At 45.7% G+C, this 18,110-nt stretch overlaps 1 protein-coding gene across 1 annotated transcript in view; it reads right to left on the minus strand.

The window, feature by feature from the left end:
- The window catches only part of IQCA1 (IQ motif containing with AAA domain 1), a 105,232-nt gene that overhangs the window by 82,527 nt on the left and 4,595 nt on the right, over window positions 1-18,110 (minus strand). The window contains exons 2-5 of the mRNA XM_031063815.1: window positions 11,006-11,330; window positions 7,916-8,029; window positions 5,436-5,621; window positions 4,645-4,716 (exon numbers count right to left, since the gene is read on the minus strand). Of these exons, the coding sequence (XP_030919675.1) occupies window positions 4,645-4,716; window positions 5,436-5,621; window positions 7,916-8,029; window positions 11,006-11,330 (697 nt within the window). The remainder of the gene's footprint in view (window positions 1-4,644; window positions 4,717-5,435; window positions 5,622-7,915; window positions 8,030-11,005; window positions 11,331-18,110) is intronic.

Genomic DNA, 18,110 nt, shown 5'->3' on the forward strand with positions numbered 1-18,110 from the left:
TTAACCAAGACAACATGCCTAAATTTGGGTATGTTTAAAAGAGGTAAAAAGGAGAGAACAGCTTTTTATTTAACACCACACAGATCCTTTCATGTGAAAAGGATCATGGATTGGTTTGGGTTGAAAGGGATCTTAAAACTCATCTTGTTTCATGCCCTGCCAGGGCAGGGACACTTTCCACTAGCCCAGGGTGCTCCAAGCCCCATCCAGGCAGGCCTTGGATACAGAGGAAGGAAGGATGTTGGAAATACCATGTCAGAGAGTCACAGAGGACCAGGTGTTGCACCTCCAACTCTTTGGGAAGGGCTGGAATTTCAGGATAGAGCTGTGTAAGTGTAAATTCACAGCTGTGAGACCCTAAACTGGGGTTTGATTTGGTTTGTCCTGCAATGTGTTGGAAGTCTGACATCCTGGGAGATGTGTTTCCATGAGGACCTTTAGGAGAAGCTGGATCTGGTGTGGTGAGGAAAACCTGATGCTCCAGTGGGAACCACAGTGGCTCCACACAGCTCCTGCATCCTGCTGACATTTGAGAAAAAAAGGCAGAAAGAACCATGAGGCTTTGTGCCACTAAAAGGAGAATTCCTTAAGCTATGGAATATTATTTACTTTTCTGAAGGGATGGGTCTCTGGATGTGCTGCTGGGCTTGCAGCTCTTCTGGAGAAAATGGAAGGAGGGGCTGCTCTGAGTCAGCTCAGGCCAGGGAGAAGAAGCTTGGGGGAAAATGTATCACAGAGCACTGCAGGTGGAGAGAGGGACTTGTCTTTCTGTATTCTGTTTTTCTGACTCCTCTAATTCCTGCTCAGCAGGTTTAGGGAAGGCAGTGTGATTTACTCTGGGTGGTGCAGAAACAACAAAATTCTCAGGAGGTCCAATAACAACTTTTACTTGTCAATGTTGGAACATCCTGACAAAATAAAGCATGTGGCAAACTTTAACTCCTCCAGACACAACAGAGGATTTACCAAAGCAGTGACTGGAATTTTTTGGCCTGACTTCCAGAATATTTTGAGAAGAAGAAGGTAGAACTGGACACAGCATAAGCTTGTTCTCTGTCATCAAGCAAAAGATGAAATAGAATCAAATTCCAGAAAAGATACATAATTTTTTTGTGAAGCAAGTAGAGAGTAAAGAAAATAACAGCTTGACCAGTGCCCAGCCCAGGGCAGGTACACAAAAGTGCCCTTGGCCACCTGGGCACTTGCTGGCTTCGTGTTCTTCCCATTTAATGGCTTTAAACCAACTGCTCCTCCAGTCCCCAACATCCTCCTACCCTCCCATAAATCAGTCTGATGGCAAACTGTTTATCCTAATGTTTTAGGTTAAACCCAGCCTTTTCTCTTTCCAGTAGCCTGTGCTCTGAGATTAAAAGTATAACTTCCTGCAGGAGAGTGCTGAGGGGGGATCCAGGAGCAGTCTGCACTAGCCTGAGACACAGCAGTTGCCAAAAGCCAGGTCACACAGCTCTGCAGCAAAATTCAACAATCATAACCTCTGAAGGGGGGCGTTTTAGTGACAGGGAATCTATAAATGCCAGAACAACAGGCCAGTTTAAAAAGCTGGTGTGTTAAATTGAGCTGGGAGGGTAAAACAGAGCAGGTTTGCCCAGACAGCACGTCTGTGTTTTCAGACAGCTCAATGTGTTTTCTTGCCACATCAGTGTGGTTTAAACACAACCCCGTGCCTGGAGCAGTGGTTCTGGTGGTCATGCTGGAGCTGGCAGTAAACAGCCCTGTGGCAGGAATGTGAGGAAGATCAGGAAGCAGCTCAGGATACAGTTATCAAGATATATGTGCTCTTAAGAGGCTTGCTTCTCTTCACAAATTAAACTGGGACTGCAAAGTGTGATTTATCGGGGCTATGGAGAGCGTGTGCTGAGGGGATCATGCTGTTTCTGCAATTAGGCTTTAATAAATAATAATAATAATAATGAGGCTTTATTTTTGAGCCAAGAAAAATCTCCCTACCATAGGCTTGTTCTCTGTCATCAAGCAAAAGATGAAATAGAATCGAATTCCAGAAAAGATACATAAATTTTTTGTGAAGCAAGTAGAGAGTAAAGAAAATAACACTGAATTAAGCAAAAGACTGGACAATTCTTGGGTTTGACACTTATTTTCCTATTTTTTAGGCCATCACAGCTGAATTTTCCCAGCAATCTTTTACACAGAACTTCAGATGGATCAGCTCTTTGTGCAAAGCAGTCTTTGTCTGAAAGTAACACAGACTTTTTTTTTAAAAAGCCCTAATTATAAGAGAATTTATATTTATTGCAACAAAAGTCGAGTCTCCTTTGGGATGGACTTGGAGTAATGGATGGTTGGGTCTTCTAATTTATCTAAGTCGTGCAGCATTAGAAAAGCAAATTCAACATATTTACACATGAAGATCCGTGGTCATTTTTTAGAGGGCTGACGTGATCATACATCAAAGGGACTTGACCTTTGGAGCACCCTGCCTATCTATCAGTGGGAACCAATGTCTGCTTCCTTTGGAGACCAGGGAAGGGAATGCAGCATGGAAAGGGAATATAAAAACCCTGGAAAGAAGAACAGGATTTTTACAATTTTATTTAGACTTATCATTTTTTTCCCTCTCAACATGCTTTGATTATAAACTTGATAAAGAGCAATGAGTCAGAGTGCAGAGGAGCAAACATCAATTCTCTTGTTTCTAAATGGAGGTCAGGAACTGAATGCACTCGATGTGTTTGGTTTTAATTCCCCTCATCCCTCTGATGATATAGATTACATTATGCTCCCCATAAACCAGGCTGTTCACATCCTCGTTTCCAGTTCCTCCCACACTGGCCACCATGAAATGAGGGCTTGGCTGTGAACCCTCAGATAACTGATGCCAGATTTACATTTCCTTCCTAAGGACTCGACAGAAACATCACGGGATTTGACAGGAAACAATCCCTTGTTCTGCAAAAGGTGCCCTTTCTAACTCATTTTCAGTACATCCCAAGAATTTAGGTCTGCACTGGTTAAAATCTTTGAGAATTTTAAACAGAGGCAGAATTGGCACCCAAGGTTCTGTTTAGCTGTTAGAGACCAGCAGATACTAAAGGCAGTAATCCCTAAGGTGTTACCTGTATTTAACATGGCAAAGCTTAGCTAAATGTACATTTTCCTTCCAAAAGGTAAGGTATTAATGGTATTTTTAACTGATGTGAGATGTATTCTCCAGGCACAATCAGTTTTCAGAACCCTATAAAGCAGCTAAGGGCAATTCCATTGCTGGGCAAGAAAATCCCCCAAACTGCCTGGGAAAAGCAGAAAGTATGTTTTAAATCAAAATTAAATTATTAGCTTATAAATTAATCACTTAAGAACTGTAGAACATGGAAGCATAAACAAACTTAAATGCAGAGCAGTGCTGAATATTTTTGTGATGTGCTGCTGCTTTGCTAGAATTTAACTAGAGCTTGGTACAAGGGCTGTGCTATGTGAAAAATGGATTTGTAGAAAATGTTTCAGATTTTATAGAAGAATACACTTATAATGTATTATAATTAAGAAATAATTAGCTTCTAATAATAATAACAACATAAATTATAACATCTGCATTATCTCAGCCTTCACATAAAACTAAAAATAAAATAAAGGTTTTTAAACACCTCTCAGTTATCCCATCTCTAAATAAAAAAACCCCTTAATCCAACAATGCTACTGCAGCTGGACTTGGGTGAGGCTTGACACCTGTTAGTGCCTCCAAAAACTTGGAGGGGGGCAAAAAGAAGGTCAAGAGCAAAGAATTTATCCTATTTTTGGGGTGTTTGTTGCAAGGAAGGTGGTGAGAGGAACAGATTCCTTGTGGAAAGGATACTATGATTTTTTTCTTTCACCCCTGTGCAATTTAACTGACCATGGGCAGCTGTTCCCTTCCCTGTGCCTCTGCAGTGTGATGCGAGGAAGATTTTGATTATTTTTATATGGACTTAGAGAAATATTGATGGATTAACATGCCAGTTCTTAGGTTTCCCTTCCCTGCTCTTGACATACACAGGCAGTGGTTTGCAAAGGGGTGGGAGAAGAGGATTTTGCTTCTTTAGTTTAATTAGATTTTAGGAAAAATTAATTATTTTAGCCCACTGTAAGGGCTGTCAAGCACTAGAACAGGCTGCCCAGTTAAGTGGCAGAGTCACCATCCCTGGAAGTGTTCAAAAAATGTGTGGATGTGGCACTTGGGGACATGGTTAGGGGTGGGCTTGGCAGTGCTGGGTTAATGTTTGGACTTGATAATTTTAGAGGGCTTTTCCAACCTTCATGAGTTCTACTCCAGACATAAGGCAGCTCACCAGTCTTGAAATCAGGACTGAAAAGCTGATTAATAAAATTTCCTTGCTGATCATGCCTAGGTCAAATTCCCTGGAACCCAGGGCAAATTCTCCACAGGCAGTTTCCACATCTGCCACACACATTGGAGAATGTATGGACAGCACAAACCCATTCAGCAGAAGACAAATTGTGCTACTCCTGTGCCATTTATCATTTCAGCTCAGCTCTGTATTCCTTGGAGACTCTTTTTAAAATAGAAGAAATCGTAGAAATTAATTTCTCCTCTTGGGCTGAATGATAAAATCCTGAAGAACAAACAGAGAGTGGCATTTTGTGTTCTGGAGGCACAGCCCCACTTACCATGCCCAGAAATATCATCTCCTCCTCTCTCAGCCTCTCTGTTTCCCTGCGCTGCCTGTGCCCACGCCAGACCTGCATTGTAAACAAAACTCTGATGAGACAAATGGGCCTTGGTACAGCTTCCTTGTCTGGGGCAGACACAGGAAAAAACAAATAGAGGAAGGAAAGGCACAATATACCATTGAAACTATTGCTTTTTAACAGGTTGCCATCTGCTATTCTTTTTTTTTTTTTTAACAAATTTTGAGGTTTGTTATCCCCTCATGCTGCTCTGGGTGGCTTCTAAAAACTGTCACTGCTTCATGAAGTTCAGACATAAGATTTAGGCTGAGCTCCTGCTCTCATCAGGCTGAATTGTCTGCATTATTCATGTGCAAGAACTCTTTGTGGAATTTAGCACTGACCTCCCTCTGTCCTTTTTTCCAGATATGGGATGAACTCTTCCCCTGGAGATCACAGAAAAAGGCATGAATTCAGAGATGCACTGAATTCCAAGGGGAGGCCAGAAAGAGCAACTGAGGTCATAAAAATCAGAATGGAAAAACAACGTGTAAGTTACAAAGCCATCCTGCATTGCCAGTGCAGGACTGGTTCCACTGATCTTACATCTGGGGGTCCTGTCTCATTTTTTAAGTGGTTTAAATGATGTATTTCACCTTGCTGGACACCCTAAAAAGGATCATTTCAGAAAGCTTCTCATCGTGTGAGCTGTGTTTCTGCCTACAGCTACTCTCCTGACCAAAACACTGTCATTTGGCTTTGCCAGAATTGCTGCTACACAAGAAACTCACCTTTTGAATGCAAGTGGCAGCATCATCTGGACTTTTAGCCATCGTTTGCTCCTGTTTTTTACTTTGCCTTTTCTCTTCAAGGTAAATTCTCCTCATGAAGGCTGCTCGAGCGCGGCCCTGGCGAGCCCGTTCTGCCACCTGGATCACTCGAATGCCCTCCTCGAGTGTCATGGCTCTGACAGCTTCCTTCAACAGCACAGCCAAAAAAAAAAAGGAATCAGCAAAGCAAAGTTATGTTTTGTAAATTGCCTGCCTCAGTTAGAAAATGACATCTTAGGAAACAAAGAGCAGAGACTCCTGTTGATGTGTGATGTGGAAGCACCAGTGGTTCGTGCAGTCCTGCTGTACCTGATCCATTTTAGCAGAAAGACAACCATTGAGCTTTGTCCTTCTAAAAGGAGAATTTCTTAGGCTGTGGAATGTTTTCCTTTCCTTTTCTGAAGGGAGGGTTTCTGGAGGTGCTGCTGGGATCACAGTTCTTTCAATGATAGTGGAAGGAGGGGCTGTTCTGAGTCAGAGGGGAAAAATGGATCAGAACAGAAGGGACTCCCCCTTCTCACTCCTGACGACCCTCATGCTCCCGGTGGAAAGGCTGAATTAGTGTTTCTTGATGTTCATCTCCCAACTGGAGGCAGCTCATATTTAATTATTATATTTATATTGCGTGGCACTTACTTTCAGCAGGGCTTTCTGGGACACAATTACACAGAATAGATTTCCTGAGCAGAATCCCATAAACCATGTGCAGAGCAGATTCCTGAGATGAACTCTGCTGGTTTTGATTTATGTTGGAGTGCTCCTAACAGCAATGCCACAGACATGGAGAGCTCCAGTTGGTTACACAGCAGCCAGGATTTCCTGAGAGGATGAGGTGCAGAAGTGCTGACAGCCCTGCAGCAATCCCAGTGGTGAGTGAGCTGGAAGTGCAGCACAGGACACTGGATTTGCACTGGCTGAGGTGATTTGATTGCTGTTTATTGAATCCCCTGGCTCCCTGGACCCTGCCAGAGCCTGGTGCTCTGCCTGAGCTGGCTGCTCACTAGACAACCTCATCCCTAATGGACGCCACGCTGGAAAGGGGCATGAGCAGAACTCTGGGAAGCAGAAAGGCTCCAGGATAAACTGTGCTGAAACAGGATCTCCCCAGAGCAACAGCAGGAGAGCAGAGAACTCAAACAGGGGAGCTCTGCAGCTGCCCAGCAAAGCCTCTCTCCAGCAGGGAAGCCTGTGCTCTGTCTCTGCAGTCTGCCTGGGGCTGCTTCCATCCCTGGGGACTTTCCCTCTGTTATTTTGTGGGATCAACAGGCACAATCACTGCTGGACAATTCAGGGCAGCAGTGTGACTAAGTGGGCCATCAGCACTGTCTCTTATGGCTACACCATCCATGAATCCAAGTTATCCAGGCATGTAGGCACAGTTGTTTACTTCAGGGGTCAACATGCCACTCCCAAAAGGTCAAAAGTATATCAAACCCAGAGCAGCCTTCACTGCAGTGCTCATGTATTTGTCTGTAATGACTTTTGCTCTGCCAAAACTCAGTTTTCTGCTCCTCCCAGCAGCTGCAGCTCTGTAGCTGCACGGGAGAAACTGCACTCATTGTCCAGAGGTTATAAACAAGCGAATGCCAGCAGTCGTGCTGACCTGAACTCTGAGTTCTGCCTGCTCCAGGGAGGAATCCTGGGCCAGGACAGCTTGGTTTCAGTAGTGATGCCTCAGGATTGAGCTGTTATATTTTTCAGATTCTGTACTGCTTTAGTGTGTACTTCTGAGCTTCATATTAGGGGATGGTGAGCCCTCCTCACAGAGCAAGGAGACAAAACAATTCCTTCTCTAGCTGGGGACCAAGGACAAATGATCCAAATCTCAGGCCCAAGAGCACAAACAACATGGACTGAAGAGGAAAACAAGAAGAATGGGACTTCATAACCTAAAGCTGTAATGGGACAATTAAGTCCAATATGCAAATAGAGCAGAACTTACAAAATTTATAGACCCTGTGACCAGCTGTCCATTTTGTGACCATTTTGGGTTGATCTTGGGTGCAGCCCAGGCTGGGCTCTTGTGCTGCCCAAGGTGGATCCATTGAGGAGATCCTTTTAATAAATCCCTACTTTATTCTTTAACTCAATCTAGCCTCTCTTCTAGGTCAGCCTTCTTGAGGCATCAGTAGGACTAATTACAAGATGAGGATTAGTTAGACAAATAAAGCACTGACTTGGCCAAAGTGCTGCTCTTTCTGACACTCTCACACACAGAAAGCAGAGTAGAATCATTCCAGTCTTACCCAGCCTTGAGATGTGACTGGATGTTGTTTGGCAGGGCAATCTAAGGTTTCTCTCTGCTTGTGCCTTATCTGTAAACAGACTTTTACTTCCTCACTGCTGTAAAAGCACTTCTCACTTCAGTGTCTCGTGTTCAGACACATGTGGCTGTGAACTAAACAAACCAAACACAGTATGTAGGTATGAGGTACATTTACCTGTTTCAGCAAACCAGCATTCAGCAAAATCTCATGCAGATACTTCTCCCTGTACTGCAGGATTCCCAGGTTTTCTTTAATGAAATACTTTGGGATGGGTATTTCTATGTCTTCCTGGAGGAAGAAAGTCACAAGATGCTTTTTAGGACTGTATTTAAATCACATTACTGATTAATTGAACACCTCTACAAAGCAATAAAATAAAGACAGAGGTTGGTGAATATTTTTCTGAGTATTGGGGAATTTGACCTTTGTAACAGCTGCTGTTATGTTTCAATTACTTTAGACCTAATTCAACAAAAACAAATAAATCAACCCAGTTTGTGAACCGTGTGAGCCCAGAAATCTTTCTTCTTATAATGGCTCAATTATATTATCAAATTGCTAAAATATTTGGCAGGGTTGCTAGAAATTTAAACATGATTTCCACCGAGCTGAATACCTTTGGTTGTGTGATCATCCCACTTCTTGTTTTAATCAACATGAAAAATAGATCTGTTCTCTTGCCATTTTTTTTTACCACTATAAGGAACCAAAGCATAATCCTAGAGTTTTTAATAGGTATTTTGAGCTGTAGACAAACTGTCTGCCTGTGACTGTGGTATCTCAGACACTTCTTAAAATCAGACATGACCAGAAGTGCCTGTCTTTACTAATTTCTGTAATTAAGATGTAACTCATTTACATTTCTCCCAATTTCATACCCCACTCCCTCAGCTGCACACTGAGGGACATCCCTACCATGACACCACAAGAAAACTTCCAAGTTGGGCTGTGCTGATCCCTGATGATTTTATCAGTGCAGAGGTCTGATCTGATAAAAGTTTCTAAATATTTGTCTTGCTAAGCTCCCTGTTTGCACCTTCCAAGAACCCTTGGCAGTTGATGGAAATGATTATATGCTGTACTCTGAGTGCAAATCACTCCGTGTGGATTAAAATCTGGAGGTATAAGGAATCAAGGTTTTGTCTGGACACCCTCCTGGAGGGTGAGAGGATTTTTAGGCTGCCAGGGAGCAGAGTCAGTGTAGGAGCATCTCTGATGTCTCACCTGGCTTTTAATTCCAAGTGATTCTGGATTGTGACTTTTACTGACTGGAAAAAGGAGACCAAAGCCCCAGTGCCAGGGCTGGAAGGGGTGGGGAGCCTGCTTCTCTTCATAATCTCTTTTTGGAGAGCAGCACTGAAAAGTCAGGCTTGGGATGTTTAACCTCAAGTCAAATTTGTGGCTTTTTAAGCCACTCCCAGCTCCATGTGGGATTTATGGATCCAAATACCTTCACAATTACCCCAGGAAATGGAGTGACTGGATGCTGGAAGGCAACTGCACAAAAACACAAGGTACAGAACTGGGGAAATGGGAAAGCTTGGCCTTGCAGTGACACAGTACAAAACAGGCAATATCATCACAGAAAATATAAAATGTTGTGTCCTCTGCCTTCAATCCTGCAGGATTTTAGCACAGATAACAGGGAAAGGAATGACAGGAGATATCCTTTCTGGGCAGATCCTTTGAGAAACAGTCATTTTGTTCTGTTACCAAGAATATTTTAATATTTTATTAAAAAGAACACCTCATAAATCTATATTCTTATCTAGTATGGAAAATGTTCTCTTTGAAAAAACCCTGAAATCTCCTCAGTGATTGATTTCTTTTGTGGTAGGTAGGTATGTTATGCCCTCTTAAAATTAAGGTGTGGTGCAGGAATTTGAATTTATGCTTGTTTTTGAGGAGATGTCAGCCATGACTCCTCAGACTTGCCAACTTTTTGCCGCAGATGGATTTACTGCTGAGTCATGAAAACAGCAGTGCTAAGGATTTCAAAATATGATTTGAAGGATTGTTTTCCCTGGAGATGTGTTTAAAATAGCTTAAAACAGCGCTTAATGCTGAAGGGAAAGGGCTGCTGGAAATTCCTGGCAAATCCTCCCCTAAATTTGCAGATGTGCAAACAGAAACACGATGCAGATCTCAGAGTGATGCTATAATGATACCGGGAGATTTATCTCGGAGCTGCCATCCTACAAAAAGCAGGCATTTCAAAGCACAAAAAGCAGGGATTTCAGCTGGTTTTAGCAAAGCAGCGGTACCTGAATGTGACAATAGATGGAGCTGTCTGCGAGAAAAGTAACCCTCTTTGCCAGCTCATTTTTCCTGCGGCTTTTAAAGCACAGCTTCCGCACTTGGCCTCATTGTCATATTCACGGTGCTGATTTCAGTGCCACGAAGGGCAGGCTGCAGTGGACTCCACTTTACTTATCAGGGGCCCATTTTCTATCTCACCCCACATTAAAATCTGGCAGAGTCAAGCTCCTGACACTTGACAGCAAAGCTGTGAAGTTATTACTGACAGAGAGTAGGTTTAGATGGGATATTGGAAAGAATTCCTCCCTGGGAGGGTGGGCAAGCCCTGGCACAGGGTGCTCAGAGCAGCTGTGGCTGCCCCTGGATCCCTGGAAGTGTCCAAGGCCAGGCTGGATGGGGCTTGGAGCAACCTGGGATAGTGGAAGATGTCTCTGCCCATGGCAGGGGGTGGCACTGGATGGGCTTTGAGGTCCTTTCCATCCCAAACCATTCTGGGATTCTATGAATACAAATTCATGCTGTAATATGGAATCATAGAATGGGTCAAATTAAAAGGGACCACAAAGAGTCTTCTGCTCCCACCTCCATGCTCCCAGGCAAAGACTCCCCTCCCTCTGAGAAAGGTGGGTGCCATCTGATGCCAGCACTCCTGGCACTGCACAAGCCATTGCACTGTCAAAACCCTGAAAATTATGGTGGTGACACCAGCTGGGGAGCCATCTGCTTCTTTCAATATTGCTGCTTTTGACTGGAAATGTCAGGAGTGTGCCCCAGAATCCCTTTCTAAATGTCCCAGAACCCTGAAATCATTTGTGATCACCCTCAGACTATGTGTCACCCTTCCCCTGCCCTCTGAATGGAAGATCACTTGCGTGGGGTGTGAAAAACTTGGAAGTTTCCTGGTGAGCCCAGAGAGGCAGCAAATAAATCTAGGATTACAAATAAAAGGCCTCCAAAGAGAACCCATCTTTCCCATGAACCAGCTCCCCGTGGAGGCAGCCCTACCGGGACACGCTGCAGCTCCATCAGGATGGCAGCCATGGAGTGGCACTCGGATTTCTCCAGGGCCACCATCTCTCCCTTGATCTCCAGGATGCGGCCCATGACGCCGTCCAGCGCGTGCCGCACCGCCGCCCGCTTCTGCTGGTGGATCAGGGGGGCGTGGGCCTCGTCCAGCTTCCTCAGGATCGCCAGGTATTGCACGTAGGCAGTGGCCAGCATCTTCATCACCTGCTCAGGGTCCTCCTGGGGCTGCAGGAACTCCTCTCTCTCTCTCTGGAGCATGGCGTCCAGCTCTCTCTGGGTGTCTGTCCATATCTGGCAGCAAGTGCTGGTTGGGAAGAGGAGAATTTCCTGTCAGCCTGACATGAAAGCAGGAGTGAGCACACAGAGCCAGGGCTCAGAGGGTGTGGGTTTCTCTCAAAGCAAACCTGGAAGTGTCAGCCATTACATTTATAAGGAGGTTTTTTGTGATGGTGTTCACAGGGGTCCCCCCTGTTTCTCATCTCAGGAAGAGATGAGAATCTGACTCCATGTTTCAAAAAGCTGATTTATTATTTTCTGATTTATTATATTAAAATAAAATGAGATATTAAAACTATACTAAAAGAACAGAAGAAAGGATTTCATCAGAAGGCTAGAAAAGAAAGGAATGGAATGATGATAAAATCTTGTGACTGACCAGAGTCCCAACACAGCTGGACCTGTGATTGGTCATCAAGTAGAAACAACTCACATGGACCAATCAAAGATGCACCTGTTGCATTCCACAGCAGCAGATAATTGTTGTTTTTCTTCTCCTCTGAGGCTTCTCAGCTTCTCAGGAGAAAAAATCCTAGCAAAGGATTTTTCAGAAAATGTGCCTGTGACAGTTTTTAACTACAAAGTATTTTGAAAACCATTAGCAGAAGTTTCTGGGTTTGTTTTATTAAAACAAGCTTAATAGTTTAAAGCTTTCCAGCTTCATTCTAAAAGGCTTGAAGCATCCTTCAAGTACTTGAAGTTACAACCCCCAACAGTGCCAGGAGTTCTATTCAGCTGTGCTAATTGAGAAGATGGTTTAATTGAAAAGGTGTCTCCCTCCAATGCCTTTTAATAGGGGAAGGACCATTTGAGGCTCTGTACTTTTGGGATGAGGACCAATTCGTGTTTCTAAAGCTGTTCTGCCTTTCTGAAGTGGTTGCTTGGAGTTAACTGTAGGGTAAGGGTGGGGTTGGTGCCAATGCTGGAGTGGAACTGGGGGCCCTAATTCAAATGTGAAGTAAGGAAAATAATTTGATTTATTTCTATGGCAGCAACTGTTGCACTCCAGGGAATTGCTAAATGTCTGGTCTGGTGGCTGTGGGATTATATGGCATGGAAGCTGTCACCTCAGGCCATCTCCATGTCCAAGAGGAGTAATGCTGCTCACTTGGTAGGTTTTGTAGGAATAGGTGGAGTTCTGAGGGGAGCATGCACTGGCTGTCAGTGGCTTTTCCTGGGAAAAGCAGATCAGAACGTCCAGGGGATGAGCCCAAAGGAACAAGAAACGAGCCATGAGGTTTTTAGTCAGAGAAGGGCTCAAACAGCAGGTTTGTCATGGAAAGCTGTTAATAACACCTGTGGTAGTGAAGACACTTTTAGATCCTGTTCTCCTTTGCCAGATGGAGACTCTTGGCAGTGATAAGTGTTAAAAAATCCTACATCTTCGAAAATGCCTCTCTAGGAACAGAACAAGGAAATTCCTTCTGCGCTGAGACTTGGTTGTGTTGGGAGAAAACCAGTTCATTCACACTGTCCTGCTGAGGGGAAAACAGTGGCTATGGAAACAGGGACAGCTGACTTTGCTCCTTAATCCTAGGAATGAAGGCTTCAATGGTGCAATCTAGACCCATCCTTGCTGAACCAAGTTGCTGTTCCTAGAGCTTCTCAAAGAGGGATGAGAACAGCAAAAGGCCCTGCCTTTCTTAGATGAGCTTTGAGAGCAGACCTTGCACTGGGGTAGTGTTGGTTTATTTATCCCGACCAGAAAGCTGGACAGATGTTAGCATTGTTTGTGCATGACAATAAATGCTGGAGCTCTGTAAGCTGATCTTATCATTCCCAGTCCTGGAGGTCAGAGTGACCCAAGGCTTGTGCTGCAAGAGGGACGTGTGGGGTGGGACAGGACAAACTCCAGAGCTTGGGGTGCCCTGGGTGGTGACAGGGCTGTGGGACTCCCTGCTGCAGTCTGCAAAAACACCAACAACCCAAACCCTGCTATTGAATTTGCACCATTAACGTTTTAAAGGGCGTATTATACACTTCAGCTGACCTGGCTTTCTGCAGGATGCAGCTGGCCTTGCTTTTCCTAATGCTTGTGCAGCCCACCCAGCTCTTTCCCCTTCCCTTTTTTTCCTACTTCATTTACATCCCACTGCACCACCCGTATCAGTCAATTGCAGCAATTAACCCAGGTGCAGGAGATAACCAGAACAAACCCGGCAGAGGGGAGGACATGGGGCCAAGCAAGGCCAGCAGAGCTGGAGCCAGGGCACGGAAGGATGTGAGGCACGCGGGTTTTCCAGCGCGGGAGGAAACGGCGCGGTGTCCTGCGTACTTTGTGCGATTTCTCACGGATAGGGCAAAGCCTGTCAGCATCGGAGGAAGCCCAGCCCTGTGGGGTGTCCCCACAGCCATCCCGCTGATTGATGAGCCCTGGGGATGCTGGGGCTGGAGCCTTTCCCGTGCAGGTTACTCTGTGCACGGAGAAATGACCGATTTACAATAATCTGCCTTCTCCGAGTGAGGAATGTCAAGTGGTTCCTCCTGCTGAGCCAGCTCATATCCAGTTTCTTTTTATATTGGGGATGGCTGGTGGAGGGAGGAGAGGAGGGGGCTGGAGGACGTGACCATGAGGCACTGCAGATAGGACATAATTGCTTCCATAAAGCATTAGTTTATCAGATAAGCACAGGGATGATTGCAGGCACGGTTGCTGGGGGTCAGATGTTAAGACTATAGATATTATGGGGTGATTGTGGCTTTTGCAACATGAGAGCAAAAGAAAGGATGGGTCCGCTGGAAAATGCAGTGCTGAAGGAAAAGGTGGATGTGAAAGTGATAAATCTGCAGCTGATAACCCTATGTACCTGCTGTGTTCAGGGTCACTGACACCCTGGGGACCTGACCCCCAAGTTTCTTAGGCACGGGATGGGTACATCATATAGTGGACAAGCCAAGCAGAAATCTGATTTGAGTGTTGCACTGCTTGACCTTGATTAAAAACTAGAAGACACATCCCCAAAATGGGATTAAAATGGTTATTCCAGGTCCAAATGAAAGCCCTTCTGGACTAGTCTGAAGGATGAGCTGTGCCTGGTGTTTAGAGCTCCTTTTGGGGGACTTGGCCGAGCTGCTGTGAAGCAGAGGAGCCCTTCAGCTTTAGAGACAAACGTGCTCGGGGTAGTCAGGAGGAGTAACTTCAAGGTTATGCCTTTAAAAGCAAAGGAGAGCACTGCCTCTCCTTGCCTGTGAATCAGACACTGTGTGTTCCCTAAGTCCCTACTGGAATTTTTGCCTATTTGCTCAGTGTCCCTTTGCATTAAATTGTGAACTCCCTCAAAATTGCTTCCACACGCTGCAGGGGCAGGACAATGTAGCCTTGAATGCACTGGATTTTTATTTACTGTGACTGGTCCACCTTGTAGGCTCAGTTCTGTTCTGAGCTGTGTCTGTGCCCAAGGATATTCCATCAGATTTAGGTTGGATTAGAGCCTCTAACTCACCTATTAGTGCAGGTAATGAGCCTAGCTTTCTTATTGAAGGCTTAAGAAAATAAAATCCTGGGAAAGAAAGCTGTCTCTTGATCTCCCTGTGTATCCAGCACTGTAAGTAATGCTACAAATTGTCATAGCAACTCCCAAATAGGGTTGTTATAGGGGAAATAAGCAATGCTGTAATGGGATGAGGAAGAAGCACATCAAGTGACTGAACTCCAGAGTCCCCAGAGTGATTTCTGGCAGCTCACAGCTTGGAGGGAAGGTCAGAGCTTTAACTCCTCACTGATGTCCTTTCTCTTCCCTCCCACAAAGTAGAAACACAGACTAAAACATGGGCTTAAGAATTTCTTTTGCCCGTAGCCTGATTGCCAGTTCAAATCTCACTTTTATTGCTCAAAATAAAGCCTGCTCTCCTTATTTACAGTGAAGCTTAACAACATAGGGTTTTTCTCCTGCTGGAGTTACAAAGAGATGTTTTAAATCCTGCCAAATTCTACATGCCCTGTTTTAGTATTGTAGGGCCCTCTAAGTCTGCATGTTTGCTTGACCCATCTCTCCTAACACTTGGAAAAGCCTGTTGGTTTGGAGTCCAGCTGAGGTGAGCCTGCTCACTGGTTTTGGACTGGTTTTAAGGCTGAAGCATGCTCTTCTTGGAAGGGTTTGTGCTGAGCATGCAAGCTGTCCCTCAGGCCACTCCTGAGCCCAGGCAAGAATCTGGCATCAGTGGGGTCACCTTTGTGTGGCTTTTCTTCTTCCCCCCAGAGCGTCTCTGTGTTTCACTCACTGCCAAAGGGAACACCACCCCTGTTATTCCAGGACATGGCACAGCTTGTCTCTGGATTTGTGCATGGGCTGAATGAACCCTGGCTTCTTTGGTGCCTGGTTTTTCTGGGCTGCCCTCAGCAATATCTCCTGCTTTCCCATGCTAAAGCTGAAATAGTGCAGTGTGCCTGGGTCTCCCTGGCTTATCCTGATGGATGGAAGGAGGTGGGAGGGAAAACATTTGACTCTGACTCCAGCTTTCCTCACCTCATTTGGGAACTCCTGTGTGATTAAAGGAACTCTAAATTGTGTGTGTTAAAACGCTGCTGAAGGAACCTCTGCTGCCACTGCAAACCCACCTTGTATTTCTTTCTCAGCCACGAGGCTGGGCTGTGCTGGAGAAAGTGCCCCAGGGTTTGTGACAGCTCCAGGGATGTGGAGCAGGGCTCGAGGAGCCTGGCACAGGACACACAGGCAGCTGTGACAGAGATGCAGGGCTGGTGACAAGGAAGTGCACGCAGGGGCCACTGCTCAGGGTCCCCTGGCCACACTGGGAGCCTGACAGGTCAGGCATTGTGCTGAGCCCTGGGCAAACACGGGGGAGGGAAACCCTGCCCTGCAGCCTCTGGAAAATAAAGAAACAAGAGACAAAGGTTGGGAGGGGAAAGTGAGGCCCTGAGAGGAAAAAGGGTTTTTAATGCTGCTGCCTTTTTTTTCCTCTCTCTTTCTAAAAATCACCAGGCTTAGGATGATGCTGGCTGATCCAGGTCAGCAGTTACCTGTTCCCTCACAGGTGTTGGGGGGTGATTACACTATAGGAGTAGCCCCCCCTTTTCTCTTTTGCCCTGTTATAGGCAAACATTTTTTGTGTTGGAGAGGCGCAGGCAGAATCAGAGACCAGTGTGGCCTTACAACAAAATGTGTCTGAGCTCAAGAAGTGTTTAGACAATGCTCTCGGGCACAGGGTGGGGTTTTTGGGGCATCCTGTGGGATCCAACTGCAGGCCCAGCAGTTGGATCAATGGCCCTGGTGGGTCCCTTCCAACTCAGCACTGATCCTGTGAACCAAATTGCCTGAAATGTTGTCGGGATTAATTGGTGATTTCAAAGCCTTTAGCCTGCAGTCTGGAGCAGTTCAGGCTCATGAGCCTGTTTAAGCCTGCCTTGCTTCTAAAATAAGATTAGTCTCACAATTATGCCAAACTTCTCAGCTGGTGGTGAATGTGACTCTGCCAGATGACTTTTTAAGCAGGCTTGCTCCAGCCACGATGTTTTACAGAGTTGGAAGCATTTGGGGGAAAAGAAAGGATAAACCTCAGTAGGCTTTGGTTGTGACAAGAGCAGAAAACACACAGCCTGCTGGCATTGTTAACGTGAACAGCTCTGTGCTTCTGTCATCTCCAATTTCAGTCCTGGGTACTATGACAGAAAGTGAAGGGGGAATAAAAGATTTGTGTGGCAGAAATGTAATGGGAAACCGCAGGGAAGGCAAGGAAGCGGCTCCATGGAGCAGCAGCAGCAACACACCTCAGCAGCTCTCAAGCACCTGCTCCAGCCAAACTCAAAGGCTGGCAGGAAAAAGAACTGTTTTCTTTCATGGGTTTTTAAAAAAAAAAAAAAAACCAACAATTTTTTCCTAAATGGCAAAGCAATTAAGGTGTGGGAAAAGCTGTCCAATGCTCCAGAGGCTGCCCTCCTGTCCTTCAGCTCCTACCTGGGCTGTGCCCTGGGCTGACCCCACAGTGTGGGCAGCAGGAAAAGGGGAATTCTGTCCCTCTGCCCTGCTCAGGTGAGACCCCACCTGCAGAGCTGCTGGAGAGAGTCCAGAGGAGGCACCAGGATGAGCAGAGGGATGGGGCAGCTCCATGGGGAAAGGCTGGGAGAATTGGGAATGCTGCAGAAGAGAAGCTTTGGGGTGACCTAACTGTGGCCTGCCAGTAGGGAACCTGCAAGAAAGATGGAGAGAGACTATTGACAAGGGCCTGGAGTGCCAGGAAAAAGGGGAATGTCTTCCCACTGCCAGAGGGCAGGGATAGGTGGGATATTGGGAAGAAATTTGTCCCTCTGAGGGTGGGCAGGCCCTGGCACAGGTTTCCCCGAGCAGCTGTGGCTGCCCCTGGATCCCTGGAAGAGTCCAAGGCCAGGCTGGATGGGACCTGGAGCAACCTTGTCTAGTGGAAGGTGTCCCTGTCCATGGCAGGAGATGAGCTTTAAGGTCCCTTCCCACCCCAAACTATTCCGTGTTACATGAACAGCAGTCTCCTCTCCTTTGCAAGCAGAATTTTTCCTTCCAAGCAGTATTTGCCTGTAACACACTTTACTGCTACTGACAACAAAGTTTATTTCAGCTTTAACCATCCTGTGCCATCTTCTTTTTACCCCTCTCTTCCTTAGAAAAGGAAGGGGCAGTTACCCATCCAGCTGCCTACAATTCCATGCATAAAGGGCTGTGTCTGGATGCTGCCAGGAGCAGGAGGCTTTATGCTCAAAGCTGACACCACCTACTCAGTTTCTTGGAAAACTAGAGCCTTTTCTTTCCCTGTTTTCCAGCACAAGTGCTGCTGGGATATTTCCACTGACAATGCCTTTTCCCAGAGGAGAAACTGAAAG

Source organism: Geospiza fortis, unplaced genomic scaffold, assembly GCF_000277835.1.
Source record: "Geospiza fortis unplaced genomic scaffold, GeoFor_1.0 scaffold179, whole genome shotgun sequence".
NCBI lineage: Eukaryota > Metazoa > Chordata > Aves > Passeriformes > Thraupidae > Geospiza > Geospiza fortis.